The 26,935-nt window shown below is 41.5% G+C and overlaps 2 protein-coding genes across 4 annotated transcripts in view; one reads left to right on the top strand and one right to left on the bottom strand.

Annotated features, from left to right (window-relative positions):
- Positions 1–1,749: 1,749 nt before the first annotated feature.
- pold2 (polymerase (DNA directed), delta 2, regulatory subunit) lies at positions 1,750–20,930 on the top strand. The gene is made up of 10 exons (XM_059966962.1): positions 1,750–2,751; positions 12,200–12,321; positions 13,663–13,786; positions 16,651–16,768; positions 17,674–17,872; positions 18,434–18,514; positions 18,707–18,864; positions 19,081–19,208; positions 19,344–19,445; positions 20,499–20,930. Exons 1-10 carry the CDS (start codon positions 2,061–2,063, stop codon positions 20,654–20,656), a joined length of 1,881 nt encoding a protein of 626 aa, XP_059822945.1. The 5' UTR covers positions 1,750–2,060; the 3' UTR covers positions 20,657–20,930.
- Positions 20,931–22,038: 1,108 nt separating this feature from the next.
- The window catches only part of aebp1b (AE binding protein 1b), a 136,382-nt gene continuing 131,485 nt past the window's right edge, over positions 22,039–26,935 (bottom strand). For all 3 annotated transcript variants that reach the window (XM_059966947.1, XM_059966937.1, XM_059966956.1), the window contains 2 exons: positions 25,705–25,804; positions 22,039–24,979 (listed from right to left, as the gene is read on the bottom strand). In XM_059966947.1, coding sequence (XP_059822930.1) covers positions 24,678–24,979; positions 25,705–25,804 — 402 coding nt within the window. In that variant the 3' untranslated portion in view covers positions 22,039–24,677. The remainder of the gene's footprint in view (positions 24,980–25,704; positions 25,805–26,935) is intronic.

Raw genomic sequence — 26,935 nt, 5'->3', positions numbered from 1 at the left:
TGACCACTCACCTTATCTATGTCCCTCATGATTTCATATGGCCACCCCTCAGCCTGCTATATTCTAGGGAATATAGAATATAGAATTCAGACAGCAGTTAGTGGGACAAGAATACTTCAGTATCAGATGCATAAATCAGAATCAGTTTATTCTCAGTCTTATACAATGTCAAATTTGTTGTTTTGTGGCAACAGTATAGTGTAAAAACATTAAAAAATTACTATAAATCACAAATTAAATCCCCTTTTCTTATTACCACCATCAGGGAGGAGGTACAGGAGCCCGAAGACATATATTTTAGGAACAGCTTCTTCCTCTCCACCATCAGATTTCTGAACAGTTCATAAACCCATGAACTGGACCTCACTACTTTGCAGACTTTTTGCATTATTTATTTATTTGTATATATTTTTGTTGTAATTTCTACTCATTTTTTATGTGTTGCGCTGTACTGCTGCTGCAAAACAACAATTTTCATGCCATAGGCTGATGATAATAAAATTGATTCTCATTAGTGCAAATAAAAGAATAATGAGGTGCTGTTCATGGGCCGTTCAGGAATCTGATGGAGGGGATAAGTTGTTCCCGAACTGTTGAGCTTGGGTCTTCAGGCTCCAGCCCTTCCTCTCCAATGGTAGTAATGACAAGAGGGTATAGCCCGAAGAGTGAGGATCTTTAGTGATGGATGTCTCTTGAAGATTCCTCAATCATTGGGAGAGTTGTATCTGTAATAAAGCTAGCTGAATATACAACCTGCTGCGCCTCTTTTGTTATTGTGTGTTGGACCCTCCATATCAGGCTGTGTTATGTCCAGTTAGAATGTCCTCCACCAGAGAGCTATAGAAATGTACAAGTCGTTGGTGACATACCAAATCTTTTCAAACTCCTAATGAAGTACAGCCAGAGAGTGCCTTAGTGATTGTATCAAAATGTTGGGCCCAGGATAGATCCTCCAAGATGTTAATGATCTGGAACTTGAAGCTGCTCACCCTTTCCACTGCGGACCACTCAGTAAGGACTGTTCTGTGTTACCCTGACTTCCCCATGCCAAAGTCCACAATGCCACTTTTTTTTTCTTTCCTGTCACCACCACCACAGTCTGAAAATAAATCTAGTGTGCAGCTTCCTTGTCTTTTTCAGCCATGGTAAAATAGAAAATATATAGGTTTTGAAATCTAAAGACAGAAAATATTGAGCAACAAAGAGGCACAGAGGATGCACTGATACACCTTTTTAAAAACGTAGAGCTTGGTGATAATGTAGACGTTACTGCTGATAAGAATTGTGGAAGCAGTCAGCTAGGGTTTTCAAAAGGAAATTGGAATGGCACTTGAGGAAAAATAATACCTAAAACTGTGGGGCAAGAGTAAATTGTTCAGTCTATTGTTACTTAATGGATGATAGCCCTAATTTTTTTTGCCAACAACAAAGTGTTGGAGGAACTCAGCCTATCAGGACCTAGTGCAGTGTTCTGACTTGAAATATCGGGCATGTCTTTCCCCCAACAGATGCTGCCTGCCATTCTCAACCCCTCCAGCAGATTATTCCAGCATCTGCAGTCCAGTTCCCTCACCACTTCTAACATCACTCCAGACACTTGAACACAAGAATCTAGGTTGACCCTCCATTACTTTACTGAGGGTGTGCTAGTTGTCCAAAGTGCTATTTTTAGATATGCTCTGAAACTGATGCGCACATTGGTTGCCCATCTGTCCTGTTGCGTATAGTCTTTAATCAATTCTATTCTGTTTCCTGGCTATACTGTGAAGCTCCTAAGAAAATGAATCTCAAGGTTGTATATGGTGACATATATGTACTTTGACAATCAATTTAACGCAAAATACTCTGCAGATGCTGGGGTCAAAGCAACACGCTGGAGGAACTCAGCAGATCGGGCAGCATCTGTGGAAATGAAGTCAATGTTTCGGGCCAAGACCCTTCGTCAGGACTGGTAATCAATTTGTTTTGAAGACCCCACGGCATTTTATTAAGAAAAAAACAGAGACATTTAAAAAGGAGTTAGCACCTGTTGCACTTCTTAATGCTGTTCCCTGAATCACATGCCAAACAGATGGCCCGGTCTCCGTTTGCTCTTTTATACGACTGCTCTATTTCACGCAAAGAAGATAACCTGCAGTGTGACCTTCCCAGGACATAACTTCTCTTCAGCTTCGCGACCAGCCAATTTGCCCCTCACCAACATGGCGGATTCCTTTCGCCCCTCAACACATGGCGGCCGCCCGCTGCCCGTCTCGCCTCCAGTGGCATCGCCGGCCCGTTGGTCGTGCACGCGCCCCGTTTGGCGGGAATTTGCCAGCAGGGCGCGCGGGCGCGGCGCGCCGCGACTGGACGCGAGCGCGCGCAGCCGGAAGTCAGTGAGGAACACCAGAGGCTCGTCAGTAGAGCCGAGTGAGCGGTGCTGTGCCGGCTCTCCTGGCGGTCGTTGGGCGTTACGGCTGGCTGGAGGAATTCCCGAGGGGGTGGAGGGGGGACCCGGTGCCCGACAGGTTGCATCTGGCCTCACCATGTTTTCCGAGCACGCCGCCCGCAAGGAGCAGACCCTGCTGTCGGCTCCGATGCCGGCGCAGCATGGCCCCACGTTCGAGCGGCTGTCCACCTCCTCCTACAGTAACCACTCGGGATGCTTCACGCTGGGCGAGCGCAACTTCAGTCGGCAGTACGCCAACATTTACGCCACCCGTCTCGACCAGATGCGGCCCGTGCTGGCCGGCAGGGCCAAGAAGCGTTGGGGTGAGGGAGAGATGCTGTGTGTGTGTGGAGGCCGCGATACTGTGGGGAGGGGGAGAGGCGCGCAAGTGGGCCAGGTACACAGGAGGGGCGGTGGGTGAGGGTGGGGTTAGTACAGACCGGAGTGGCATGCAAAAGACATAACCCTGTGAGAAGGGACAGTTTGTAGGTGTGGGGGTTGTGGAGTGGGTATTTCATGTAGATGGGCTGTGGCTGTAGTACGTTGTAAGGCGAGGGCATGGCTAAGGTTGTTATTGGTCATTCTATTGTCACATGTACTGCCATACAGTGAAAACCTTGTTTTTCATACGGATCAAATCATTGCACCGTGCATTGACCCAGAATAAGCTTTACAAATGTAGCATAAAGTGTACAAGCTGTCAAAAAGGTTCAGTGCAGGTAAAGTACAAGATCACAACGAGTTACATTGTGAGGCTAAGGCGTTCATTAAAGAGTCAAAGGTTGTATCTGTGCCTGGTCGTCATTTTCTTGTGGGCATTCACAGTAGAAACAGAAACACAATGGAATCAGTGAAAAACTACACACAAAAACACAACAATGGGCAAAAGAAGACAAAATGTGCAAATTCAAAAGCAGTGATAATAATATTGAGGACAAGAGTTGTAGAGTCCTTGAAAGTGGGGGCATAGGTTGTGGAATCATTGTTGAGGTGAGTGAAGTTATCCACACTGGTTTAGGAGCCTTGGTAGTTGACTGTTCCTGATCTTGGTGGTGTGGGACTTGAGGTAGCTCTTTCCGGATGGTAGCAGTGAGAAGAGAGCATGGCCTGAATGGTGGGGTCCTTGATGATGGGTGCTGCTTTCTTGTGGTGCATTCTTTGTAGATGTGCTCAGTAGTAGGGATGGAGTGGGCTGTATTGACTACTTTTTGTTTGCTTTATCGTTCATGGGCATTTGTGTTTTACTGCCAGGTCATGATGCAACCAGTCAGGATACTCTCCTCTGCATCAATAGCTGTGTATTAAAGTATTAGATGACGTGCCGAATCTACGAAGAGAAAGTAGAGGTGCCGCTGTGCCCTCAAGTGCTGGTGCCAGGACAGATCCCCTGAATTGATTAACTCCAGAAATTTAAAATTCCTGATTCTCTCCACATCTAATCCCCTGATGAGGACTGACTTGTGGACTTCCGTTTCTCCCCCCCCCCCCCCCCTTGTCAGCTGTTTGGTTTTGTTGACATTGGAGGTGAGGTTCTTGTGCACAATTCATTCAGATTTTCAATCTCCTAAATGGCGATTCGTCACCATCATTGATTCGGCTAACAACAGTGGTGTCACCAGCAAACTTGAATATGTACTTAGCCTTAGAGTTGCAAGTTTAAAACGTGTAGAGCAGGGGTAGAAGCACACAGTCTTGTGATGCACCTATGCTGATGGTGATTGGAGGCGATGTTGTTGCCAATCCGAACTGACTAAGGAAATTGAGAATCCTATTGCACAAGGAGGTATTTAGGCCTTGGCCTTGGAGCTTTGTGATTAGTTTTAGTTTTGGGTGGATGACAGTGGATGCTGAGCTGTAGTCAATGAAGAGCACCCTGATGTATGCATCTTCACGGTCCAGATTCTCCAGGGCTGAGTGAAGAGCCAATGAACTGGCATCTGTTGTTGACCTGTTCTGACGGTAAGCAAATTGGAGCAGATCCAAGTCACCCCTCAGGCACGAGTTGATGTGTTTCATCACCAACTTCTCAAAGCACTTCATCACAGTCAATGTAAGTGCTACTGGGTGATAGAACAGTGGGATAAAACCTGTCCTTGAGCCTGGTGAATATGCTTTAAGACTTTTGTATCTTATGCTTGATGGGAGAGGGCAGAAGAGAGAATCCAGGGTGGGTGGGATCTTTGAATATGTTGGATACTTCACTGATGCAGTGAGAAGTATAGACAAACTCCAGAGAGGGGAGGCTGATTTCAGTGATGTACTGAGCCAGGTTGACAACTCTGCAGTTCCTTGCAAATGCATCTGGGCAACATCCTTTAGAGACGGTCCACAAAACGACTTCTTTCTCTTTTTCTTCAAATATGGTTCTACTACAGTTGGAGCCTGTGATCTACATTTTGGTGGTGTGTTTTTGGGCTGATCGAGTGATCTGGTGCTTTATTGTCTCCGAGGGGGTTCTGTGAGGTTTCAAGTGAAGTGTATGGCCTGGAGGTCAGGAAGCTGGAGATGGGGCGTTAACCCATGATTAACTTAACTTCTTGCCAATCTCGCCGATTAAAGCGTCAAGGATGATTGAAATCATTAGAGCAAGATCAGAAGGCAGGCTGGTGTTCAATACCTCCTACCAGCCTCTTGCTTGCTGCTGGCGAAAGGTGTTTGCGTGTGATGTTCCCTCCTTCTCGCTCAATGCTGCCAAAGTCCTGGCTATTAATTGACACAGTTTGTGTTATGATTTATTTCTGGTTTCTGGTTGCCTCTTTTTTTAGTTATTTTGTGTGATTTTGATTGGGGTGGCCTAGTCTGCAGCCTGAAGTTTATGAATGACACAGAGCTAGATTGAACTGAACTGAATAAGTCTGCATTGGTTGGATGATTTGTGGTTTGGTGTTTTATATTCTGTGTTTTTTGCTTGTTTTGTTTTGCTGTTTGCACAACTTGTTCTTTTTTTGCACGTTGGGGGTTTGATGTTTTTCTTTGTTTCGTGTCTGCCTGTGGGAAGATGAATCTCAGTATCATATACTGTATACATACTTCGATAAATGTTCTTTGAATCACTGTGCAGGCTAAGCTATGATGCATCTGGGTAGAACGTTTTCAATGGTACATCGCTAAAAATTGGTAAGTGTCGATGGGGACATGCCAGAATTCTTTAGCCTTTTGAAGAAGTGAAGGCATTGGCTGTGATGTCACTGTGGTTGGACCAGAACAGGCTTTTGCTGATCTTAACAGCTAAGAAAGTGAAGCACCCAGTGCCTCCCCCACCCACCTCCCCTTTTCTGAAGACACTGAACAGCTCGTTCATTGACATTTGAGGGAAAGGTTGTTACTACATCAAGTCACAAAGCTCTCCATCCTCTTCCTGTATTCTGACTCATTTGAGATGTGGCCCATTATAGTAGTATCATCTATAAGCTGGTAGATGGAATTGGAGCAGAATCTGGCCACAGAGTTGTGAGTATGGGGCTGAGGATGCAACCATGCAGAGTAACAGTGTTTGGAATAATCACGGTGGAGGTGTTGGCTCCGATCCTTACTGATTGTAGTCTATTGATCAGAAAGTCAAGGATTCAGTTGCAGTAAGAGGGATTAATTACCAGGGTACAGAGTTTAGTGCTGAGTTTTCTTGGAATAGTAGTATTGAAGGTAGAACTGTAGTAAATGAGCCATGTGTCTTTCCCGTCTAGATTATCCTGAGATGAGTATAGAACAACATTAGTTACTTAAGAATAAGCTAGGAAGTTATAGGCTGTTAAGCCTGATAACAGCTGTGGTAAATTGTTGGAAGATACCACAAGGGACAGGATATATAAGTATTTGGATAGTCCTGACTAAGGGTCTCAGCCCGAAACGTCGACAGTGCTTCTTCCTATAGATGCTGCCTGGCCTGCTGTGTTCCACCAGCATTTTGTGTGTTTGAATTTCCAGCATCTGCAGATTTCCTGGTGTTTGCTGGATATGCAGGGCCTGATTAGGGATAGTCAATATGGCTTTGTGTGGCAGTTCAAATCTTTAATTTTTTTCCTAAGGAGGTTGGTGAAGGGAAGGTAGTGGACATTGTCTATGTGGAATTTTATCAGTTCCCTTGACAAAATTCTATATGAGAGGCTGGTCCCGACAGTTTAGTTGCTTGGCGTTCAGGCTGAAGTACTCTGTTAGATTCAGTGTTGGCTTAGGGGGAGAAACCATAGAATGGTAGTAGATGGCTGTCTATCTGTTCGGAGGCTTGTGACTATGCTCCAGGGATGGTGCTGCATCTATTGTTGTTTATCATCTATATTACTGAGTTGCATGATAATGTGGTTAAATTGATGGGCAGATTTGAGGATGCCACCAGGATAGGGACATAGTGGAAAGTAAGGAAGGCTACAAAACTTGCCAAGTGATCTAGATTAGTAGGGAAAAAGGGCTGCAAAAATGGAAGATGAAATTTAATGCAGACAGGTGTTGGATGTTGCACTTAGAGGATAAACTAGTATAAGACTTGCACAGTGAATGGTAGGGCACTGAGATGTGTGGTAGAACAAAGTAAACTGGCAATACAGATCCATAATTCCTTGAAAGTGGCAGCACAGGTAGATAGGGTTGTAAGGTGAGGTTTCAGCTCATTGGTCTTTGTAAATTAGTGCATTGAGTACAGGAGTTGGCTTGTTAGACTGAAGTTGTATAAAATGTTGGGAAGCCAAATTTAGAGTATGTTGGGTAGTTCTGGTCACCTACCTACAGGAAAGATATAAATAACCTTGAAAAACTATAGAGAAAACTAGCAGGAATATTGTCAGGATTTGGCCTGAGTTATAGTGAAAAGTCCAGGCTTTTATTTCCTGGAGCACAGAAGAATGAGGAAGAGATCAGACAGACAGACATACTTTATTGATCCCGAGCGAAATTGTGTTTCGTTATAGTCGCACCAACCAAGAATAGTGTAGAAATATAGATCTTATAGAACAATACAAAATTGAGGGGAGTAGATTCAGTGAATGTATTTTTTCCCTCATATTGGATGAGATTAGAACTAGAGTTTATAGATTTAGGGTGAAAGACGAAATATCCTGAGGAATCTGAGGGGAAACCTCACTCAGAGGATAATGTGTGTGTGGAACAAGCTTCCAGCTGAAGTGGTAGTTGCAGGTTCAATGTAACATGTAAGAGGAAGTTTGGATAGGTATATGCATCAGAAAGGTATGATCCGAGTGCAGGTAAATGGGACCCTGGTGGAAAACCAAGTACCTGTGGCCCAAGTCATCTATACCAACTAAGTTTATTAACCGAGCTGGTCCTATTTGCTTGTGCTTGGCCCATTATCACTCTAACCCTTTCCTATCGATGTATTGGTTGAATTGTCTGCATAGGGATAGTTAAGCTGTTGGCTAGGTAGTGTGACGTGGGACTTTGTGTCTACTTGCTAGTGCCCAAGATGTGGTGATGGTAGGTGGCAGGTGTAGGAGTTGTACAAGCAGCTATTTTTATTTGTAGACTTGTAAATTGTTTGAGCAAATTACTTTTGTAGTTATCAAGAGCTACAGGGAGGAAGTATGAGGCAAAGGTGTCGGGTAACTTGAATCTTGAAACAGATAGAATTTGCCATAAAGGTACTGTACCTCTTGAGATATTTTCTTTCCTCCTTAACCCCGGTTTATTCTCTGTCATTGTTAACAGCACTGTTGACCATGTTTCACCTATTTCCTATACTCTCTGTTCTCACCCATTCTTTTCCTAACCTGAGCAAGGACAGACTTCCCTGGTCTCCATATTCCATTGCAAACTTAATATAAGATTGTCCTTCCAACATCTCCCTATCTCTGCGGATGGCACCATCAGTCACCTCTTCCCTCCCCTGCCTTTGGGGCATTCCAAAGGAATTGTTTCTTCTCTAGTTTGCTCTTCTATTTCCTCTAACCAGTTCTCACGGTAATTTCCCATGTGACTGCAGAAGATCACCACCTGCTGTTTTACCTCATCTCTTGCCACCATCCAGAGACCCAAACAGTCCTTTAACCTGAAATGCCATCCGTCCTCTTTTTACATAGATGCTGCCTGTTGATGTCCTCCAGCGTTTTGTGATTTGTAACCCATGGACTCTCACAGCTACCTGGACTATACCTCTTCCCACCCTGTTACTTATAAAAACACCATCCACTTCACTCAATTCCTCTGCCTCTGCTACATCTGCTCTCAGATGAGGCTTTTCACTCTAAAAAGTAGGAAGTGTCCTCCTTTTTCAAAGAAAGGGGCTTCCCTTCTTCCTCCATTAAAATGTTACCCTCAACCACATCTCTTCATGTCTGCTCTCGCCACCCTACTAGGGTTCCTCTTGTCCTCACCTACCACCTTTACAGCCTCCGCGTCCAGCAAATAATTCTCCAAAACTTCCGTCATCTCCAATGGGATCCCACCCACCACCAAGCACATGCCCCCCCCCCCACCACTGCTTTTCACAGGGATCTCTCCCTACACAGCTCCTTTTACCATTCGTCCCTTCCAACTGACCTACCCCTGGCACTTAACCTTGCAAGTGGAACAAGTGCTACACCTGCCCCTACACCACCTCCCTCATCTGTTGGGGTCATATGTGTCTAGTGCTCCTGATGTGGCCCCCTGTGTATTGGTGATGTAGATTGGGAGACTGCTTCGCTGAGCACCTACACTCCGTTGCCAGATGAAGCAGCATCTTGCACTGGCCACCAATTTTTACTTCCACTTTCCAATCCCATTCCCATATGTCAATCCATGGCCTCCTCTACTGTTGTGTTGAGGCTACATTCAGGTATGAGGAACAACACCTTGTATTCTGTCTGGGTGGCCTCCAAATTGATGGCATGAACATCCATTTCTCAAACTTCTGGTACAGTTAGTCCCCGAGTTACGAATGTCCGACTTAGGGACAACTCGTACTTACGAACCGAGGAAGGAGAACGCCTTCCGCCATTCTAAATCAGATCAAGATGCCGTCTGCCATTTTAAGTCGGATTGTGACACCATCCACCATTTTAAGTTGTTGCCATTGACACTGTGGTGAGTTTTTAACTTTGTATTTGGCTTAAATTTTTCTTAGTAAAATTCACCCTGACCCCATGCATTCAGGTATGAGGAACAACACCTTGTATTCTGTCTGGGTGGCCTCCAAACTGATGGCATGAACATCGATTTCTCAAACTTCTGGTACAGGTAGTCCCTGAGTTACGAATGTCCGACTTAGGGACAACTTGTACTTACGAACCGAGGAAGGAGAAGTCGCCCCCCCCCCCCAATTCCGGTCGACTGGTGGCGCAGTGAGACCTATGCGGGGGTTGAGAATGGAGGGTTTCCGAGTTCAATCCAGTGACTCCCGTACCATCCGTGCCGGGTTGATGTCAAGCTCGCAACTTGACCTTGTAAAAAAAACACACACACTGCCATCTCCAGTTTAAATTCCCACGTGAAATATTGTGGATGATCAAATACCCAAACCCAGCACAGTCCCCACTTGTCCCATTTAGTCTGTCGCAGTGCGGTGGTCCTTAGGACCCAGCAGACCTTGGGACTCGCCACCCGCAGTGTTTCTGTTCCATCGACGGGAAGTGATCACGATTGAAAATAAAGTGGAAATAATAAAGCGTTTGGAAAGAGGTGAAATGCCATCGGTCATTAGAAAAACATTAGGCTACAGTCGGTCAATGATTGGAAGAATTTTAAAGGATAATGGATATAGTGATAATAATGGAGCATGTGAAAGGCCCTGCCCCGATGAAAGCTACAATTATTACTAAGCAATGCAGTGGTTTAATTATTGGAATACATACGTTTCTTAAGTGTTTTATATGCATAGAAAGGTAACATATATACTATATACTAAGACAAGCGTTTGACTAACTGACGCTAAATAATACCGGGTGTACTTGTTCCGACTTACTTACAAATCCAACTTAAAGACGGACTCAGGAACGGAACTTGTACGTAACCCGGGGACTGCCTGTACTGTCCCCCACCCCCCTTTCCTTCACCATTTCCCATCCCCTTTTCCCTCTCTCACCTATGTTCTTGCCTGACCATCGCCTCCCTCTGATGCTCCTCCCCTCTTCTTTCTTCCATAACCTTCTATACTCTTCTATCAGATTTCCCCTTCTCCAGCCCTGTATCTCTTTCACCGAACAACTTCCCAGCTCGTTACTTCACTTCTCCCTCTCCCGGTTTCATCTATCATCTTGTGTTTCTCTCTTCCCTCCTCCACCTTTTAAATCTACTCATCTTTTTTTCCCTCCAGTCCTGATGAGGGTCTCGGCCCGAACCGTCGACTGTACTGTTTTCCATATTCACTGCCTGGCCTGTTGAGTTCCTTCACTCTTAACTTGTGCCTGCAGCCTCCTGCTCTGTTCCAGTGAGGTCAGATGCAATTTTTAGGAACAGCACATATCTTCCATCTGGGCATGATGCAATCTCAGAGTGAATATTTAATTTGACAATTTCAGTGAGGTTGTATCTGAACTAGTCAGTTCTTTCATACGATTATCCAACTTGTTTTTTCTTTCTCTATAGACGTCCATGGGAAACAATTACATTGCTCTCCAGCCCCTCTTCTTAATTTCCCTGTATCCCTTCAATTTATTCTAAGCAACACAAGCCAATTGATCCCCTTTTTGATCCTTTATCTCATTAGCAAAGGATAATTTGCAGTAGTGAATTAATCTGCCACTTTATGCCTCTTGGTTGTGAGAGAAAACACGGAGATCACAAGGCGCATGTGCAAACTGTGCAGATTACGCTAAACCAAAATATTGCATACTACTATAAAAGTCGATAATTATCTTATAAATATTCATACAAAAGTGTGGAATCCGCCAGTTCTGTTTTTATTTCATTTACATAGCGAAATGTCAAATCGTTCTGTTGCAGGACTAATTTATTTGGAAGTCTGTTCTAGCCTAGATGGATGCTGTTCAGTTCTAAAATTACAGTGTGGGGCAAAAGACCTTATGATACAGGAAAATAATTAATTGTTGTTTCTTTTTCTTAACTGCATTCTCCAGATTCTTCACTTATCATTAAAGAAACTTTTAATCTTTGTCTTGAGCACATCCAATGACTTGGCCTCTACAGACCTCCAGGACAATGAATTCCACAATTCCTGAAGAAGTTCCCCAGCATCTCAGTTGTAATAGGGTATCCCTGTAGTTCAGAATACAGACTCTCCTACTAATGGATGCATTGTCTCCTTGTCTCCAGGTGCATTAAAACAAGGTCTTTCAGTATACATTTTCTTGAAAATACATTTAATTGAAACGTTGCTGATGACTTCACCACCCGGGCCATGTTCTTTTCTCACTGCTGCCATCAGGTAGAAGGTGCAAAAGCCTCAGGACTCACACCACAAGTTCAGAAACAGCTACTACCCTTCAATCATCTTTAAAAAAAAAAGGATAGCTATACTCACTTGTCCATCATTGAGATGTTCCCACACCCAGTGATCTCACTTTAAGAACTCGTATCTTGTTATTTATTGGTGTTTATTTATGTTTACGCAGTTTGTTGTCTTCTGGTTGATCTTTCATTGATCCTGTTATAGTTACTACACTGTAGATTTGTTGACTATCCCCACAGAAAAATGAATCTCAGGGTTGTATGTGGTGACATACATGCACTCTGATAATAAAATTTACTTTGAACTTTTTGATATCCTTTTTAAAATGAATAAAACATTTAAAATTGTGTTCTGTAAAGTGTAATAAGAACTTTTACAACCTGAATTTAAAAAATATTGGTAGAGCTGGTGCTGATAGATCCTATGCTGTTTTCCAGGAGCCGATGTGCCAGTGAAGAAGTTGTGTGAACTGCAGGTCAAGGAGAAATGTTGTGCAATTGGGACTCTCTTCAAAAAGATGGAGTTGAAGCCATCCATCTTGCGTGAAATCAGCGAAGAGGTAGGCTGGTGTAAGGATGCAGAGATTATATTAAGTATTTGATAATTTTCTCATGTTTGCAACTGCCTGCCTGTTTTTACTTCCTAAGATAAGGTCAAGTGCAGCCTCTTTTCTGGTAGAGTTACTGTCTGAAAGAACTTCCTTAGATGTAGTTATCAAATTCAGTCCTATGTAAGCCCCAAACCATAAGGCACTTCCAGGCAATATTGGGAAAGTTCAAATCTCCCTCTACTATATCCCAAAAGCAAACACGAGGAAATCTGCAGATGCTGGAAATTCAGGACTGATGAAGGGTCTCGGCCCAAAACGTCAACGGTGCTTCTTATAGATGCTGCCTGGCCTGCTGTGTTCCACCAGCATTTTGTGTGTGTTGTTCTACTATATCTCTTGCTTTATAACTTTATGCAATTTGCTTACTTACCTGTTTCTCTAACACCTGCTGACTCTTGGGACACGTGTTGTATAACCCCAGCAAAATGATCACCCTTCTCGTATTCCTGATGTGCATCCATTTGGCCTTTTTGGGTCATCCCTCCAGGATAAATTTTCAACAAAAGTGTGATCCCCATTTTCTGTATCCCTCTGTCATGTCTGAAACTTCTATATCCTTTAAGATTGTGCTGCCTTCTCTACCCTTACTCAACCGTGTTTCTGTAGTTGCATTAATATTGTAATTATAGGTACTGATTCATGCAGCTCATTTGAGAGGATCTTTGTGTTAAAGAAAATAAACTACTGTGTAGCAAAGGCCTATGCTCTCTAATCTGCTCTACCTTTTGGAACCCCCACTTCCCCCAGCCAAATTAGTTTAAACCCTCAAAATACATGAGAAAACCTTCCTACAAAGGATATTGGCACCCTTCCAGTAACTTGTCCTACCAGTGCAGATCCCACCTTCCCCAGAAGTGATCTTAATGAACTTTGTGCCCAAGACCTTCCTTCTCAAACCAGCTCTTAATGCACACACTCATCTGTCCTGTTCTATATTTTACCCTCACAAACAAGTGACACAGAGTAATTCCGGAATTACAACCTGAGAGATCCTGCTTTTTAACCTTCCTATATACCTGTATTTGCTTTGGAGGACCTCATCTTTTTCTACCTATGTAATTAATACCAGTGGGTAAGTATCAAAACTGGTGTTCCTCCACCTTCAGAGTGTTCTGTACCTGCTGTATTGTAACCTTGGTTCTGACAACAGACTATTCTGGAGTCTGGCAGTGAATTTAATAGGGCTTGAGCCCCACGTTTAACAAACACATTAATACTGAATGGCATTAGATTAGGCAGATTCATAGTAACTCCAAGAATTCTAAATGCAGACTTTTTATTTTATTTTAGCATAACCTGTTGCCGCAGCCAGCTCGTACAAAGCACACGGACCAATTAGATGAGCTGATTCTGGAGGATGAGTTACAGCGCATCAAATTGGAAGGCAAAATTGATATCCAGAAATTTGTCACAGGTATGGCTGCAAACAACATTGGAAGACATCATTTAAGAAAATCGTTCCTCTATTAATCGTGTCTTATTAAGTTCCACAGTCTGCCTAATTGGAAGCCCACTGTGTGGATTTCCAATTAGGCAGACTTGCTCATTCTGGATATTACTTGCATTAATGCCCAAGATCAATGTTTATGTAGTTTCTGTAAAATGACAACTTCTGATTTATGGTTTAAATATTCTGTTGCATGTGATTGACGGGAATATTATTGATTCCTTACTGTCTCTCAAATGGCTTACAGTTTGCTCATTTGCACCAGACTGTTCCAACACAACGTGGTGAGATTCATACCTGATTAACTGCCTTACAAGGTAACAACAAATTCACCCTATTCACCCTTCACAGTTTCTACAGCCCAACCATTGTCAACTTGAAAAAAGACTCTCCATTTCCTAAGAAGTCAGGAATGGGCAATTTCACTAATTACTGAATTAGTTCTTTTTACAACTCAAGAGTATGGTCCATATTGTACCCAGTAAAAGATGTAGACCTTTGGCTGACATGGCAAGTAGTGTTTGCTCTATTTGTTTGTCAACTTCAACAATACCAAGTGTAACCTCTATTTGATGTTCACTGACAACTTCATTCTTGTATCAGCCACTATATTCACCTAAGCAGTAATCATAAATACTGCGTCTAAAATAGGATGTCTGGGATCTATTCTATGCATCCTAACTTCTGTCTTCAAAGCAAAAGTCTTCAATATCGTAGTTTTTTTGTTGTTGTTGCCTGAAAGTGCAGTGGACGTAGCTCTTTTATCTGGGAAGGTGTGACCACTGTCTTATCAATGGTGCACATTTACTGGAATATCTACCATCTGCAAAATGCATTCAAGAAACTCATAGCTTTGAAAATATATGTGACATTAAAAAAAAAGCAGGGGTTGCCTTTCACAATCAGTTTTATTATCACTGTCTTATATGACGTGAGATTTGTTGTTTTGCAACAGCAGTACAGTGCAAGGGCATAAATTAATGTAAATTGTAAAATAAATAGTGCAAAATAGAAGGATTAATGGGGTAGAGCTCATGACTTCAGAAATCTGATGGCCGAGAGGAAGAAACTGTTTCTTAATCACTGAGTATGGGTCTTCAGGCTCTTGTTATTACCGTCAGGGAGGTTCAAGAAGTGGGTCTGTCTTAGATAGTGAGGTTCCTTAGTGATGGATGCCACCTTTTCGCACTGCCTCTTGCTGATGTTCTCAATGGGGGGGTGGGGAGGCTTATGTCTGTAATGGAGCTGGCAAAGTCTACAACTTTCTGCAGCCTCTGCAGTCCTGTGCATTAGAATCTCCATACCAGTCAGAATGCTCTCCACTGTACATCTGTGGAAATCTGTAAGTCTTTGGTGTCATACTAAATCTCCTCAAGCTCTTAACAAAGTTAAGTGGCTGGCATACCTCCTTTATGAATGCACCAGGAGTTGGTTCTGGGACAGATTTTCCAAGATGTTGACACCTCAAAACTTAAAGCTGCTCACCCTTTCCACCTCTGACAATGTCTGGGTCTTGCAGGCATTGAGTGCAAGATGGTTGTTGCCTCACCACTCAACCAGCTAATCTGTCTGTCTCACTCCTGTAAGCCTCCTCATCATCACCTGAGATATTTCCAACAACATCTTAGAAGTTATTGATGTGCTTAAGCTGTGCTTAACGACACAGTCTGAGTGTAGAGCGTCATTTGGTAAAATCAAGGGTAACTTGATCTCAGCCCCAGTTTCCTGTACCATAGGATTCCTATACCATAGTGCCCATTGATTCCCTTGATATACACTAAGTCAATTTCTTCCTTGAATGTATTTGGTCACTGAGACTCCAGTCTTTCTGGGTAGAGAATTCTATCCAGATTAGCAATTAAATTAATTAAACAGCAATTAGCAATTAAGTTTCTTTTCATCACAGCACCAAAGAGTCAATCCTTTATTTTGATGCCTTGTCCTAGACATCCCATTCATCTTCACTGCATCTACTCTGTGAAGCTCTGAAGAATTTTGTTTCAGTGAGATCACCTCATGTTCTTGGCTTGTCATTTCGGAATGTCATTTAGACTTGTGCACTATGTTCAGATACGTGTGTATGTGTCTGTGTTAATTGTGTGATATCAGTGGGTCAGCGGCAATGAGGACTGCCATAGTTAAAGAAGGCAAGTCGCCATAATTTTGTCAGGGATACTGGGGATGAACATTAAGTCATGGCCTTGCTGTCATGTCTGCTTTCGTGTTTGAATTTTGTTAATAAAAGATAAACATGATTACATGTAGCTTGGGGCTCTGGAAATTTACATTTTTGTTTTAGGGACACTTTTTAGGGATATTTTAGGGGTGTTTTAGGGATTTTTTTGGAAGTTCCAGCTAGTCTGAAATGTCACCCAAATATTCAGTATATTAACAAATTGTATTTATTTGGAAGAGCGATAGCAATGTATAGCTGGTGTAAATCTTTTCAATTTGTTGGGAAATACTTGACACCGGAAAATAATTAGATGTATGCCCTATTAAGTAAATGAAGTTCTCTGGTGTGAAGTATTTGATGTCAAACATAAATTAATAACATAGTCAGACGCCTAAAACTACATTTTGTAGCTTGGAAGTTCTGGTTATCTCTTAACAATTTTTCAAATGCTTTCCCAGTTTTTATTTCATTTTGAGCAACCTTATGATTGTATCATGTTAATCCTGTCAATCAGCTGTAAATTTTGAAGTGTATAATCCATTTGTCATAATTTGTTTTAGTTATTTCTCTCATAACAGCCATCCCTAAAGTTACTTAAAGTACTGTGGTTCCTTCATTGACTTGTGTCTAATTTCACCATGTATTTGTTTACCAGGGGCAGTTGTCGCATTACTTGGAGCTGAGCAGGATGATGGAAAGTTTCTTGTGGAAGATCTTTGTACCTCCGATATCCCACCCCAACAGCCAGTACCACCACCTTCTGATACTGATAGGTGATGAAATTTCCTAAATTGTTATGATTGGCCCAGATACCTGACTAATTTGATGTTATTCTACACAATTGTGTTTAATTTTGTTCTCCAATGATCTTTATTGGTATTAGAAATTCAAAGTGTGCTGAGATATGCTTTGAACTATGGAGCCGAGAGTTATGAGGATGAGGTAGAAAGTTGGAAGTAAGGCCATGAGCAGACCAGCCATGACTTAATTGGAAGGTGTGCCAGGCCCTCTGGGCTGGATGGCTGATTCCTACTATTTTGTTTTAGATTCTTATGTGGCTAGTTCATCCAGCAGTATATATCTTTGTTCCCGATTCAGCAGGGGCCACTTCAGAGGTGGCATTGTAGTGTAGCAGGGTAGGTTTTTATAGCATTAACGACCTGGGTTCAATTTTCACAGGCGTATGTAAGGAGCTTGTGCATTCTCCCCGTGTCTTCATGGGTTTCCTCTGGGTGCCCTGGTTTCCTCCCCCATTCCAAAGATGTACGAGGTAGTAGGTTAATTGTTGACATAGGCGGCATGGGTGCTTTGGGCCAGGAAGGCCTCTTACAGTGCTGTATCTCTAAATAAAATAAATTCCTGTGTCGGTCCCCTTCTGTGGCTACTTGGTCCAACACTGTTTTAGGGTCTTTAGGTTACCATGTTTTTATATCCTCAGTTCAGATTGTTCATTCTATCAGTACTTCATCTAAGCTCTATATACAGTCTCTGTATTGCCCTTCCTATTAATTTTAGCAAAAACTGGAGTGAAAAGATAATGCCTAACGTTCTCTAACTCCAAATCAAGGTACTCATCAAGGTAAACAAATTACTTCATTTCGCTGATCACACTCCAGTCTAAAAACATGAAATATAATTGCTTCTACAAATTAATTGTGCCTTATTTTCCATTTTGAAGGTATGTTTTATTAGTCTCGGGTCTTGGCTTGGGTGGAAAGAATGCGGACAGTCTTCTAGGCATGCAGCTTCTCATTGACATGGTAACAGGACAACTGGGAGATGAAGGCGAGCAGAGTAGTGCTGCAAAAATCTCTCGGGTTATTTTGGCAGGAAATCTTCTCAGTCAGAGCACCCAGAACAAAGACTCTTTCACAAAGGTAATTAGAAAAAAATTGGTTGTTTTCCATGCTCCCAGTGGCAAATTAATGTGCGTTTTAAAGCAAATCTGGCAGTCCGCGATTCAAAAGCTAACAATGCAGGCCTTAACATTTAACAAAACATTACAAAATATATCGAACATTTGATACAAAGGTTATTTATTTTTCCAGAATTAAGAGAACTGTGCAACAGATTAAGTTGGAGTGTTAACATTTCCTGTTTGCATTTCTGAATTTGAAGGATTAATGCTCCACAATGCATTGTCCAGTTAAAATTGCTGCTGAAGGGTGTGGAGGGAGAAATATGCTTGTCCGTTAATTGCTGTAACTGCATTTGTTGAAAGCAGAGAGGAGATTGTTGAGACTATCCTTAGGCTGGATGGCATGGGTTTGTTACTTAACAGGCTCCAATGCAAGCATCCATGTTTGAGGTTAGATACAGATTTTTGTGATGATTGGGTTGTATGAATAGAATAACTTTAAGGGATGTGCCTAACAGAGCAAATTCGTGTACATAGCTATCAATTTTTAATATGATTTCGTAACTTTAATCTGTTTCAGGCAAAATACCTAACGAAGAAGACACAGGCTGCTAGTGTAGAAGCCATTAAAATGCTGGATGAAATCCTGGTGCAACTGAGTGTGAGTATCTTTGTTTTGCTGTTCTCAATACTTGTGTTGAAATCTAGCAGTGTAGAGGAAATGATGTAAGCTTTTTATTTAAACTCAGTATTATGTTTGCTTGATCTTTGTGTTTTCAGTAAGTGCACATGTATTCAAGTTGTCTTGATTATGGACTGACAGATATATTACTTTTGATTTTGTTCCCTACAGGCTTCAGTCCCTGTTGATTGCATGCCCGGTGAATTTGATCCAACGAATTACACTTTGCCACAGCAGCCACTTCACCATTGCATGTTTCCACAAGCTGTTACCTATCCCACAATGCATCTGGTCACCAACCCTTACCAAGCAGATATTGACGGAGTCAGGTATTGGCAAAGGGGAAAGAACGTGTAGACAACATTAGAATTATGATTATGTATGTAGTGGTTCTGGCTAGTATGCCTCTTTTACATGTGAAGGATTTTGACTCGTGGCATGTGAGGTACATTTTTTTATTAGAGGATCATATCCAGAAATGAATACATTTTCAAAAATGTCTTGAATTCCATTGCAAAGCCTAAGTTTGGAATCCCTGTGCTTAGGTTTCTGGGAACAGCAGGACAGAATGTGAATGACATATTCTGTTACAGCAGTATGGAAGATCACCTGGAGATCCTGCAATGGACTTTACAGATTGGGCACTTGAGCCCTACTGCACCTGACACACTTGGTAGGTATTTAGAGCCTAGTATATACTACCCATTGTACCATTTGTTTCTTAGTAAATATTCCAGTGGTTGTATAATATTCTGATGTGTTGGTACAGTATTATAAATTGAAGCATCTCTTGCATTTATATTTTTAGGTTGTTACCCATTCTATAAAACAGATCCATTCATTATCAAGGAGTGTCCTCATGTGTACTTTTGTGGTAATGCTCCGTCATTCAAATCAAAAACCATCGAAGGTGAGGATTACTGTTCTAATAGTGGTAGTGGGAGCATAATTTCTCTTTGTGGGCTGGAATGAAGAGGGGTACCACTACAAATGTAGTTTTGATGATACTAAAATAATTTTATGCAGATCTACTACTAGTACTCTTTAGAATGTGGGAGGAGACAGAATCACCGGGAGGAAACCCATGTGGTCATGGGGAGGACATATACAAACTCCTTATCAGAATTGAAACTGGGTCTGTGGTGTTGCAATGGCACTATGCTACTGTTCCACCTCTACTGGAGAATATTTACTTGAATAATCTGCAGTGACTTTGCCTGCGACGGACAAGTATGCTCTTGGAGCTTTTACTGAACAGGAAATGCTAAACACAGTTCATAGGCTGCAAAGATGTTAAATTGAATTTGGCAAAATTAGTTTTAATAGTTTTCCATAGTTGAGTTTGCAAAACATCCAGATATAAATTTTTGAAAAGACATTTGTCAGGATTGTATGTAGTTTTATGTAACTCCGGTACGGGTGCTGGAGTGTTGCAGCATTTAGTTTTTAGTTACACATTTCAATTCATTCTTTCAAATGAAGGAAATTATGTAGAAATAAAATTTTCTAAATTTCTTATAAAAATCAACGCTCGTCTTATTGAATGCCTACCTATTATCTGGATCATGAAAGCTTTGAGCAGAAAGTCTGTGTAATGGGTATACTGACAAATTTATGTCTTCCCCCCCCCCCCCAAGTGAATATGCTTCTTTGTTCGATATTTGAATTATGTTGCTTGCTATTTTTGGATGCTTGCCTGCTATTTTGAATGTTTTGCACCTTGGTCCCAGAGGAATGCTGTAGGGTTCAGCTGTATTTTTGTATGGTTTGAATGATAATTAAACTTGATTTGATTTAATTTTGACAAATTTGGACAAGCAATGACATATTTGAGAATAGATGATCCTTTTAACCCATTAGTGATACTTCCCCCCCCCCAACTGCGCCATCATTGGAGCCTTATGTGATGGCTTTTCATAATTGCTTTTTTAGAGTAATTAAGAAAATTACTCTCTGTTCTCAGGTGCAGAAGGACAACGGTTGCTGTTGATTACCATCCCTGAGTTTTCTACCACTCAAATGGCCTGTCTGGTGAACTTGCGAACACTTGAATGTCAACCGATCAGCTTCTCCGCTTTCTCTGCTGAGGAAGACAATGCTGAAATGGACATCAGTCACTGAATAGACACATGCTTTCAATTTCTTTTGATTTTACACCTTGGAAATTTGCTTCTGTTGCTGTGTTTGTTGAAGCATATCCAGTGCAGAGAGCATATGGTGCACTTCAAAGTGAGCAACCTTGTATGCTACACATTTGATGCTACTGAAGACATGACGACATTTTGGAAGAAATGTTTTGTCTTGGGTCTGTTACTTGGAGTATATTGAAATAATATGGAAGATGGCAGATATTTTCGGGTTGATCTCTACACTATAAATTGGCCTCTAAACCTTGTCTTATTGTTTTGTTTTCAGAAGCACAAGGTATAGCTTAGGAACCAAGAAGTGATCTTACTATTTTGACATGTTAGTGTTATGTAGATAATATGCTGATATTTTCAAACTGTTTTTGAAGACTATTCCAGGAGTCATTTTAAGCTATTAGTTGAAGAATGTTAAATTCTGGTAGTAACGGCCAGAATTCTTCAATGGTTATTCTAATTTCTCATTTAGAATAAGTGGGCCTTATACCTTTCTGTTCTGATTTAAAGCACGGTACTTCTATATCTGTTCTATATGAATATGGGTAAGAAGTTACTAAATATACTTAGTGCAAGTACAAGGTGCTATACTTTCAGTACAGTGTCAAGTGGGTGCTAAGTACCTCAAATGAATTTTTTTTAAAGAAAATTTCAAACTTGTAAAGTATTTGATTTTTTTATTAGCTGGTGTATATACTTGGGGGTCATTTTATCTAGTAATAAATTTCATGCTTACTACTACAGGACTTAACTTGGCAAAAATTTTAATACACAAATTAAAATTGTTGTTCTACTTAAAATTGTTCTTTTTGTCACCCCATTCAGTCCATGGTACCACAGGTTATATTCTATTCTGGTTCATTTCAGTATGAAATTGTCCTTTGATGGACTTTAAGTTAACAAGCACTTTACTGAGTTAGGTCTTAAGGGAACAGATTGTTGGAACTTGCCAACAAATTTCTCAGGTTACTGCCGGATAATTATCTTTACTTTCAGTGGGGCATTAGCAAGCTAGCTACATATCTGTTGCATAACTGGCATCACATTTTGGCCAGTGCGTGCAAAAAAACTTGCATTTATCTGGAATTTGGCTGAGATTGGTTACTTTCACATATTGTTCTTCCAGCCCATCCAGTGAGGAGATCATTAATTTCCCATTATTTAGAGTTGAATTTGAATCCTTGCTTTTGGTGAAAATTTACATTTGTGTATTAGTTGTGTGACACTCGCTTCTCCTAGCAGTTTAATATAGAGGGTGATAACCCCCTGCCCGGCCAAACTTAAGAAATCTCATTTGGGTGGATGCTGTGCGATGTGTCCCGTTACAAATCAGTACCTTGAAATAACAAACAGTACACAATATGCGATTAAACGAGTAAACTTTATAACTCTTTACTTTGACAATATGGTTAGTAGAGAAACAAAATATAAAAGAAAAGGCGCCAATAATTATTAAACAGTCATGTGCACACAAAGTTGGAGCTCACGCAGTCCAGCAGTTCTCCTTCTGCCATCGATCTCCTCCACCGGAACCCCACTGGGAGTGTTTCTTCCCCCCCCCCCCCAAGTCAGGCAGCCCACCGACTCGCTCAAGTCGCGTCTCCTCTTCATTCCCCTCGCGCCTTCTGGCAAAAGTCCGCAAAACCAACAGCTTTCAGACACACAAGAAACAGTAACATTTCCCCCATTGGATAGTCACCCGTTATCTCTAGTTATAACCCGAACATTGCTGCTACAGAGAAACCATTACCTCATCAGCTAACATTATGGAGAAGTCATTTCAATAGCCTTAACAGTTAACATTACAGAGAAACCTTACATTCTCCCCCCCACCGAAGTAAGTCATGCCCTCATGACATTGAGATAATTCACCAACCCTTCCTGCAAAACACAAAGCCCAATCCAGTGCAGAAAGCAGTGACATAACTCCCCAAAACAGTAGAGATCACGCCCTGTTCCCCAGGCACTACATAGACCAACCTATCCGGTGGTCTCCCAACTCTCTGAGACCTCTGTACCTCCTCACCTAACTCTTCAGTCTCAGACGCTACTGGGGATACTTCCGGTCTGCTTGCCATGTCCTCCCTTGATCTATCACTCTTGTCCCCCTGCATCTTGGAGCCCTCTGTCCTATGTCCAGGCCCCACTTCCTCTGCTTCAGTGTCCTGCTGTAACCCAGGCTGCCCACGGCTAGCCCCCTCCACTTCACCTGACTCAGTGAGAGAAGAGCCTGGAGTCTCTTCCTCAGTCAATGGGGAGTTAGCAAAGGGCAGCATATACCACACATCCAGATAATCATCCTTCGAGTCAGCCTGGCCCAGCTTTTCCTCCTGTGGGCCCTGCAGTCACCCTGTGTTTTTGCAGACTCCTCTTACTAGGTGTAGGCTCCAAGTGTGGCTCTTGGTCTACCTGTCCTGGGGCAACAAGTGGTACCGATAGAGAATCTTGACAGGCTCCTTCCCTTCCTCTGGTCTCCCAGAAAACTGGTAGTTTTGGCATCTGACTCTGCATCACATAGGGTGTGGCCGCTCAGTGGTCAGCCAACTTGTGCTTCCCAGGTAGCCCCAAATTCCTTATGAGGACTCCATCTCCCAGCAAGAGTTGGGAGAACCTCACTTTCTGATCCTACCTCCTCTTATTCCCTCGATTCTGCTTGGCGCCGCAACCTCAGCTAATTCAGCTGCCTTCTCAAATCAGACACATACTTCAGATAAGGCTTTGGTGATAAGTCACCCCCGTTAATCCCAAAACAAAGGTCAATGGGCAACCTCGCCTCGCACCCAAACATAAGATAATATGGTATGTACCCAGTAGCTTCATTTAGTGTGCAGTTGTAACAGTGAACCAGATATGTTGACTCCACCTGCTCTTCTTGCTGATTTGCATGGTCCTGAGCATGTCTAGCAAGGTCTGATTAAACCTCTCAGGCTGGGGATCTTGTGGTGCTGAGACTGTAATCATTCTTGTTTGATGTTTAAATTAATTATTTTCTAATTAATTCCACGTGATAGCTCGGTTTATTTCACTGCCTGGCACATCAAAAATTAACTGCCCTGTGGTCATCGCTTGAGTCCTGGCATAGATTCTACAGATACAAGTAAGAACCAAGTATGTTTTCAAGTTATTGGCCTGAAACGTTATCCCTGATTTTATGTTCATAAATGCTTCATGACCTGCAGAGCATTTATTGGATTGCTTTTCAAATTAAATTTCTAGCATTTGTTACTCTTTGGCTTTTATGGTGAATAGAATATAATCTGACCAGTTACTTCCATATCCCCTATAACTGGTAGAAATCAGTTGTGGCACTACAATTATTAAATGTTTAATCTTACCACTTATCGAGCTGAAATCTGTACCAATCTCTTGGACCACAAATTTTAAAATTCTAGCTTCCCATGGATTGATTTAGTTCTGCTCTTACAATGACCCTTCCTCAAGGAAAATTGGTACAGATTTCTAAAATTGTTATTGATTTATACTGAGAAGGGATTTTGAGCACTTGGATGGAATAGGGCATCTGAATGTTAAAAGTTGGAATATTTATGTTGGGCTTACTTTGTGTAGAAGTTACTGTAGGTTAGTTTTACTGTACTGAGTTGGATAAGCATGTTTGGTTTGGTTCTGTTTACAATAATCCCAGAGGATCTGGAGATGTTTAACTACTTTATCGTGATGCACCCATGTTAAGTTAGATAATGAGACCGTTCTTTTCTGCTGATGAAACTAGGCAAAGTTACATTTTTAAAGTATTACATGACTATTGATAATGCTAATGATTGAAGGCAGTTTTAAGGGTTTAATCTCCTCACAAAACTAAATCTGATTGAAACTTGATCCATACACACATTGATCAATTATAGCAATTTATACTTCTGACAAGACTTAACTGTAATGATTTTTACAGATGTATTATGATAGTCCATCAGTGACATCACTGCTTCTAAACAAAAAGCCCTTTATTTCCTAATTAAATCTAAATGTACAACTGAGCAAATCCTCTACTGTGAAGTCCGTGTCTGGTTTCGGTGACCCATCCGAGATCCTGCACGCACTCGAATTTTGCGTATCTTCTTTACCCTCCTTCCTCGCGACAGGATCATATTGATAGGCTCGCGTCCATATTGTTCCATGATTTCCTGAATTCTGTGCCAGTTGGATTTGCGCAGATTGAAGTTGCACTGCGTTGCCTCATTCTCGTATCCCACATGACACACCTGCATGCTGGTTGTGTAACCCACTGCTTTCACAGTCACTCGATAATCACCAGGGTTCAGTATTCGCCAATAGTCCCCATCAGTTGCTAGAAAAAGAAGCAAAACCAGCTCAGTTGATTGAAACACTAAAGTCAGATATGGGGAGGAACAGTTAACATAACAAAAATTGCATCCTAAAGATTCAATCTAAGTTAACATAACAAAATTAGCATCCTAATAAGATTCAATCTAGGTTTTAGTTCTTCAGATGGAATTTGTTTCACTGAATTATTACTATTTCTTTTGGTGAAAATGAAATCAAGAGATTAAATTGTACAACTTTGTAGTTCAAGACTTGAATACTGCTAGGACTAACATGGGATCTGCCTTTCGCTCTTGTTTCTTGTAGAAACATTGAGATACTATTCAAACTCCCCCACCCCCACCCCAAATCAGTTCTGGAGAAACAAATCATGTTTCTCATACTTTAATATCCTTTTTTGATTTGCCAAAATCGACATCCATGTTTTTTGGGGTTGGTTAGTTTCAGATTTCAGCTACTCTTTTTTGAATAGTCCTCATTGCTAACTTGACTAGCTCCAATGTTTCCTTCTCTTAGCATTGGTTGATTATTTTTTTAGCACCAATTGAATTGTACTCCATTTTTTCCTTGTATTCCAAGAAATTGAAATTTGTAATCAGTTTTCTCAGATCTTGCCCAGCTCTTTCAGGAGGCATTGGTAACATGTTTTATCCTGTCTCTTAATTTATTAACAGTCTTACTGGAGATCGTGAATTGTATCCACTGGAAGTATTTTAAATGGTATTCTACCTGTCATCACATCATGATCTACTCCTTCTACTGATATTGTGGCATTAGCAATCCCATTTCCATCCAAATCCCGTACCAGGCCTTTTATCCCGCGATGTATCTGAAACAGAATATTGTATAAGCAAGCTTTTAGTACCCAATGCACATCCCTGCATTTGAAAATTTTCTTCCCACAGAAGTGTCACAGGTTTAGAATGGGTGCACTGCTTCTAAATCTACCCCGCCCCCTGCATTAGATTTTGATCCTTGTCTCCTTGAATCTTCAGGTTAGCTTTTACTGTAATTCTTTTACATAACTAAAATGGAACAAAGGTTTTAACGCGATTTTCTTTTGCATTTTAGCTTTTGGCTCTTTGTGTGAAGTATATACACGTAAGAATGCATACAGTGCTGTACTGTGAAAAAGTCTTGTGCCTAAGACTTCTGCATGGTACTGTAGTAACTTTATGTATTGCACTGTATAGCTGCTGCAGCAAAAAATCCTGACACATGTGAGTGATGCTAAACCTGATTCTGATATGGGTCTCTATTGCGGGCTAAGAGTGGGAAGCGGGCAGGGAGAGGGAAGCACCAGAGAGACACTCTGTAATGATCAATGAACTAATCAAATGACCTTTCCTGGTGTCCCTACACCCCTCCTGCAGTACTCCATCATTGCCATGTGTATGTGTATAGATACACATACACACTCAATTTTCTTTTGGCCAGTGTAGGCTTGGTTTGAACCCATGCTTGTTTGTGTATAGCCAGTCCAGATGGGATGTGTCAAAGATGTTTATCTGCAGAACCCAGAAGGGATCCAGCAAGATAAAGAAAGGGCTTGGCAACAAACCACAGAGACATGACTTCCTGAACATCTTGCCAGTTTTTGATAAAAAGACTTGAGACTTCTCAAGTTACGAGACAATCTTAAAAGTTTTTAAACTAAAAATATTTTGTAAGTAATTTAAAATCATCAAATATGGAAAGTAATTGAATATTTTCCCATTTAATCTTTAGGCTGTGAATTTACATCTGTTCTTGTGCTAAGCACGGTGCCAAAAATCAGACAGGCACTTTATTATGGTACCAAGTTACCTTCAAAAAGGTGGCTAGCAAATCTTACCTATTTTTCAGCAAGTCAGCACAGATAAGTTAGGTAATTACAGGCCTGTGAGTTTAATTTCATCAACAGGGATTTCATTTTTTAACAAGTTCTGAGGAAAAGGCTTCATCTAGACTTGGAAGGTCA

The sequence above is a fragment of the Hypanus sabinus genome, chromosome 1, assembly GCF_030144855.1.
Source record: "Hypanus sabinus isolate sHypSab1 chromosome 1, sHypSab1.hap1, whole genome shotgun sequence".
Lineage (NCBI taxonomy): Eukaryota > Metazoa > Chordata > Chondrichthyes > Myliobatiformes > Dasyatidae > Hypanus > Hypanus sabinus.
Note: the sequence above shows the minus strand (reverse complement) of the source record. Positions and strands in the feature narration are given on the sequence as shown.

Coding starts and splice junctions, on each gene's coding strand:
- pold2 (XM_059966962.1), top strand. CDS start 2,061: ATGCCAAACAGATGGCCCGGTCTCCGTTTGCTCTTTTATACGACTGCT. Junction 2,752..12,199: donor CAGGGCCAAGAAGCGTTGGG/GTGAGGGAGAGA, acceptor GCTGTTTTCCAG/GAGCCGATGTGCCAGTGAAG. Junction 16,769..17,673: donor CCACCTTCTGATACTGATAG/GTGATGAAATTT, acceptor TCCATTTTGAAG/GTATGTTTTATTAGTCTCGG.